Here is a 6,287-nt window from a genome sequence, read left to right as displayed (position 1 = left end):
AGTCCTCACTGCTGCACCTGCACTGAGCAAGATCATTACATACTGACGGAGCTACATGCCTGCTCAACCAAGCCTTACCCTTGTCCTTTAGAATCTCATAGCACATCCAATTAGAAATCCTGCTCCTCCACAAAACACACAAACCACAGGTCACTTCCGATTTCACTAAACCCTCCACAGTCACACTCCTTAATGTAGCCTCTGTTCTTACGATGGCAACCTCTTGTCTCTACAACTCAGAACCAAGCACAGAACCGAGGGTCCAAAAGCACATTGGCCATTGTTGGGGTAGGTATAATCTGACTGTTGCTAATGTTAAATCTATTGGGGGAATTATTAAACATACTGGATAATAAAATAAGGCATATCCCAGCCAAGGGTCTAGCCTGACAGAAAACACTGAGACACTTGTGCAAGCTGAATGACAGACAAATTTAATGATCTTAGTGCAGCCGTTAAATACAGTACACAAGACATGGCATAAATTCCTTCCTACTTTAAGTACCCCTATACATGGCATGGATAATCATGTCACCTTACTCTTTTAATGTCCAGAATGTATTTAGAACAATCTCTTATTGTACTGCCAGCTGAGGCTATACAATTTGCACCTGTGAAAGAGTTCATGTGATATGCCTTTCCCGACTATGATCTTGGCTTCTCAAAATAGAGTGTGGTCTGCTGACATTAAGATCATATCTACACAGTGTACCAAATTAAACGGATTCACAGAAATTCGTACTATCAGCCATCTTTCCATTCTAGCACTCGTTGGGGCCTGGTCCTCAAAGACTATTTGGAAGTCTGATGATGAATTTACTTCTTCTTTTCCCTATCTATCTATTTCTTAAGAAAAAAGCCTTTAACATTGACAACCCTGAAACACTTTCACCCTTTTCTTTCCAGCATGTTCCCAGCTTTGCATAATGTACTCTTGGATATGGGTTTTTGAAGTTGCTTCGTACTAAAATTGCCATTCTGTTCCTCTTTTTTGGCCAGTGCAGTGGATCTGCACTTGTCGACAGCTCCTTTCCTGCCTGCCTTTTTTAAGCACATTTTTCATGTATAGTTGGAAATAACAGAAAAATCAATGTAGTATGCAAACAACTGCAAGATTCGCATACTACACACTACTTCACAAATACCAGAATGTCATTCTGATTTGGGAAAAATGTACAGTCACCAGTCTATTTCTTATGATGCTTCTCACAATGCAAAGTACCAGGTCAGAGATCGAAATGCCGAAGCGCAGCTGTTTGAACTCGGGTATGAACCAATAACAAATTACATGTTCATGTATTTGTAATGTCTACCTCAGATTTTCCTGCTTTTTAGACTGTACAGCTGGACAAGCAGCTGCAATTACAGGATCCTTGGCTTGCTCGATTATTAAATATTATTCTCTCAAATTTAACCTAAATTCCTGAAAAGCACACCACAATTTTAATAGTATGCCAATCATATTTTAACCCAGGGTATTGTGTATAAATGACAGAAAATATGAGAGATTGTTGACTGTTTTATTAATTATTTCATGGTCACAATCAAAGTCTGAGTAAAACACAAAAACATACTACCATTAAAATACTGAATGAAAAGGCACCCAGTTTAGTTTGATTAAAGAAGGAGTACAAGAATAATGGAATGTAACCCTCGTCAGATGAATCAGATCCATCTCCGTTACATTTACAGCACCCTGACGACAAACACATCCCGCTGAATTTACTTTGACTCGATCTTACAGGCAAATGTTTTTGTCCATGTAATATAAGCACTAAAAAATTAATCACTTGTCTGTTTATTCCACTACACCTTAGCACAGTTACCTCCAGATGAGCAGCTGTTTACTTCCTCATGGATTTAAGGAAAGGTTTTAGGAGAACTTTCCTCTCTGCCTTCTTAGCGATGAAATAACCCTAATAACCACAAGGTTGGAATTAAAATATAAGGTGGGCTATATAAAATATCAGGATACTTCACTTTGATCATTTTACAACATCAACATCACGTTCAGAGTTTACCCCTGGGTAACCTCTAGAGGACCAAGCTGTTTTTTCACATGCATTTTTTTTTATTTCTCTTTGCTATTTGGGCTTATTGGAACCTAATTAGAATAAAAACTAAAGATCATCTTTTGACATGATGTACTTTTAGAGAAAAATTATGTCCACATATGTGGACTCTTGGTCCGAATTTCCATAAAACACAATTATAGTGTAATCACAAAAATGTTGACCCTCCCTTTTTGACAGTCACAGTTACAGTATGGCTCTTGTGAAATTTTGTATTCATAATGTAAAAAAAAAAAAAAACAGGATATGTGAAAGGGGCTCAGGAATGAGACCCTCATCCTCACTGCTGTTTTGCTCCTGTGGTGATTGCTAAATTTTATCCAGGATGGGATCATTACTGTCAGACAAGTCCAAATCTAAATTGTCGCCATCAATTAACCCAGGTAGCTCCAAAACTTTTTGCATAGAAAAACGCTCTGGAAATAAAAACATGACAAAATCAAATACAAATATCAATGTCATTCATGTAGTTATGTATTATTTGTAAATCATTTCAATAGTACTATACAAGGTAGCTGCTACAGCTTTTAACTGAACAAGTAAGCTGCAAGCTAGTTTAGTTTTCCAGCATATCACATTTTACTGACATTTTTAACCCAACTAATCATGTATGTATAAATGTATTTAGTGATTGAATTACATTTAGCAGCCAGACAATGTACACCTATTTAGATAGATAGATAGATAGATAGATAGATTACTCAAACAACCTACACTGCCCGACAAATTAAGCAGATTAAAAGAGTGGGGCCACTTATCTGTGTGTGTGTGTGTGTGTGTGTGTGTGTGTGGGGGGGGGGGGTGGAGACAGTGTTAGAGAGATACAACAAATAAAGAAAGAGCAAAGAGGGAGAGAGAGAATAACAGAGCGAGCTTATATGGTATTTGATTCACTCAGAAACACGCAGCTGCTGGAGAAACCCACATTACTGCTGTCACAGGTCGCACATGCAAGCTGGAGATGCGCTGATCTTGTTCTTCTTCCTTGTTTTTTGGATTAATAGTTTCTTTTTCGGTCCTTTTATCCTTTAATTCTGTGCTGCATAATGATAGCTGAGTGCAGCAGCTACTACAGCGCAGACGGGGTGTTGGTGGACGGATTCTCCTGCCCAAGACTCGGAAACGCTGCTGCTGCGGTCTACTGCTGCGGGTTTAATGATGTCAAGTATTGCTGTGATGATCCCAATAGTTTTTTCCCCTATGAGTACGGTTATATGTGGTGGCTGAGGTAAGGGATAGTCAAATAATTTGTTGATTATAAAGATTTTTTCGACTTTTTCTTCTTCTTCTAAAGCTTAAATAACAAATAGTCTACTCACAGCTTTTTCTTCTTCTTCTTTTGTTTTTTACATTACGGACATAAAGACAGCAGGGTCGTCACTCATTCATGAAAGAAAACCAATTCTCCTGTGACTCAAACTGACAGAAAATCTTATTTTCTGAAAGCTAATGATTTCAGCTGAGTTCGTCCGTTCATTAATTCTCAGGGAGGAGTGGGTGTGGGTAACACCTTGCATATAAGTAATCAATAAATTCATAAATACAAATAAATGTTTTACTGTATTAGAACAACTGAGTTGTGAACCAAATTTCAAATGTATTGCAATATCTCACCTTCTTACTTAATTATGTATATTTCTTTGTAAAACTATTTTCTTAATTATGTATGCACTACACATCATTCTGTCTTTCTTCTTCTCCCAGCATCGGTGCTCTGATTGGTCTGTCCATTGCGGCTGTGGTCCTGCTCGCATTCCTCATCACTGTATGTGTCCTCTGTTACCTTTTCATCGTCACAAAACCCAGTCGTCTTGACAACGGCCTGCCCCTCAGATCGCCAGGTATGAGGCATGTATGCTTTCTCTTGCACACTCTTGATAAAGGTGTAGCTTTGACTCTTGATTCACCTTTCCAGATAAGACATTTTCAGAGAAAATCTCTACAATCTGCAGTATACTCATGTTTTAAATTGCTCACTTTGTACAATTGTATGTGTTCTTTCAGTAAGAGATCCAAATGAGGGATCCTCTCGTGTGAGAGTGACCTGCGCCTCTGGTCCACAAGGATTCAAAAAACATTTCATGAGCCGGAAGCTTGACTGTGATAATCAGCCTCCAGACCCTGATCTCCTGTTCCAGAGGTGTTTTACAGCTAATGTCACTGGGGTAAAAGTGGAGAGCCCCTCGTAAGCTGTTTGGAGACCTCTTTTCTAAATATGGGATGACAACGGAGTCAGAAACTCATGAGGCAGGCTGCGGTGCCTTGACTCCTGATGCTGACTTAACACAGTGTGCAGGGGAAACAGAGTAAATAAAAAATCCGAGGACCACACAATGAGCTCTGGAAAGCCTTGGAGCATGTCTTAATCTATTTCTCCTCATCAAGCTACATAAGGTGTTTCATCATCACACAGCTTCAATTGAGAGAGCATGAATGGAATTTACTGATCCTCCATCTGTTTTTTAAGAGACTATTTATAATTGGCCTGAAGAAATCCGAAGACTTATCAAGAAAGGAATCATTGTGGCATCGCTTAAGCAACAAGGGACATTTGCCGAGGGTTGAAGCATGGTTTACATTTCAGATGTACAGAGTTTAATGTGCATCATGCTTATCAGCAAATAGAGCCTCACAAAACCAAAACAACAACAGAGTCCTGGCAGTGAGGCTGTAAAGTCAGGGTGATGTGGATTTGTATCCATGCCTTCTACATTTTACTCAGGGACAGCGTGATTACACGTTCCTCATCAGAAAAGATTGACAGCATTATTATTCATTCAGATGCTTTAAATGACCTTACTTGATTGACGGCTGTTGTAGTGTCTATTTGTTGTTGTTCAAATTGATTTGAGTTCTGAGTTTATGAACCATAAAGCTGGAGTGTCTCCTGCAGAAAACAGTCTTTTTCTAATGGCCTTTTTTCTTCTTCTAAAATAGTATTCACCAAATTCAGCCAAAGTCATGTTAAGAAACTAATCTCAATGTATTCTTTATTTTTCTTTGGTATTTTACATGCCTTTGTTGATAGTAAATAGCATGGGCTGGAATGACAGATTAGATTATTTTCTGTTTGCATTAAAAAGCCACAAGGTAACATTATAGATCATTTAGAAAATTAATTGTTTTGTTCAAACCAAAAAGTTAGCAACATTTTGGAATGAAAGAACTACATAGAATTTCAATGCTAAGATGCAAAATTGCTAACACTAGTAGAATTTCTGTCTTTTAATTATTTAAGGAAGGTGACATAGAGAAATTCCAGCCCAGAAATTCATAGAACGCTGTGTCTCAAATGACACTTGTTGTTTCAAGGTTTATTTATGGGCCTTTATTGGACACGATGGTGGATAGAGTTGGATGGTCGGGGAGAGACATGCGGTAAGGTTGCCTCAGGTCGGACGCAAACCTGTGATCGCCCGCATGTGGCCTCGATACATGGGACACTTGTTGTTAAGCTTTACTGGTGTACATGAAGTTGTTTGCTTGTGGTCAAGTGGAAACATGGCTTGCCAAGCATACATTTTTAATTTATAAATATGGCATCCTGGTCAATGCTTTTAAATCACATGTATTTATCTGCTGTGAAGATAACAGAACATTAACCCTGCACCTGTCAGTAGCAAAAGTAAAGTTAATTCAGTTCCTAAAAAATGATAAAACTAGTTTTTCCTATGTTCTATATAATGGATCTCTAAAATAATCTGAATCATATATAGACCGTCAAAAATAGAAGCACATACTGAAAAAAGCATTTCAGGATGGTGCACTTGTTGCAGTCAAAAGCCTTGGTGATAATATAATCATGAATGCGATGAGAGCCCACCAGCCAGCTGTTAGCTAAAAAAGTTAAAGGTGTGACTTCTGTGCTTTGCCTCAGTAAATACTATGCACTATACTATGTGTTCTGACTTTAAAATGAAAATGTAAACATGTCATTACTACTATAACCATATATAGTCTAAAAACACTTTAAATACTAAAACAAAATTAAACACACATTTGCACTCTCAGGAAAACAAAGAGTTAGGTTTACCTCACTTTTTAAGTCACTGAGATAGAAAATGAGAAACATCCTATACAGTGATGGAAGGCAATGAAAATGATCCCTTTTGAAATCATAGTTATCAGGTTATTCTTCGAATGTATGCAAGCAGCAGGTTTCAGTGTGTTGTTGTGCTTAGGTTATTCAGTGTGATGTTACAGGTGGGTGAAGGT

At 38.0% G+C, this 6,287-nt stretch overlaps 1 protein-coding gene across 1 annotated transcript; it reads left to right on the top strand.

Moving 5' to 3' along the window:
• Positions 1–2,933: 2,933 nt before the first annotated feature.
• Positions 2,934–4,276, top strand: LOC306826968 (protein shisa-like-2B). Its single transcript, XM_079348563.1, has 3 exons — positions 2,934–3,300; positions 3,777–3,913; positions 4,077–4,276. The coding sequence occupies exons 1-3, from the start codon at positions 3,119–3,121 to the stop codon at positions 4,259–4,261; spliced, it is 504 nt and encodes a 167-aa protein (XP_079204689.1). The 5' UTR covers positions 2,934–3,118; the 3' UTR covers positions 4,262–4,276.
• Positions 4,277–6,287: the final 2,011 nt, after the last annotated feature.

The sequence above is a fragment of the Symphodus melops genome (genome assembly GCF_947650265.1).
Source record: "Symphodus melops genome assembly, chromosome: 7".
Taxonomy (NCBI): Eukaryota; Metazoa; Chordata; class Actinopteri; order Labriformes; family Labridae; genus Symphodus; species Symphodus melops.
The sequence above is the reverse complement of the archived record's forward strand: the minus strand, read 5'-3'. Positions and strand labels throughout refer to the sequence as shown.

Excerpts from the sequence above, each read along its gene's own strand:
- LOC306826968 (XM_079348563.1), top strand. The coding sequence starts at position 3,119 with ATGATAGCTGAGTGCAGCAGCTACTACAGCGCAGACGGGGTGTTGGTG. Across the intron at positions 3,301-3,776 it reads GGTTATATGTGGTGGCTGAG|CATCGGTGCTCTGATTGGTC; the intron begins GTAAGGGATAGT and ends TTCTTCTCCCAG. Across the intron at positions 3,914-4,076 it reads CCTGCCCCTCAGATCGCCAG|TAAGAGATCCAAATGAGGGA; the intron begins GTATGAGGCATG and ends GTGTTCTTTCAG.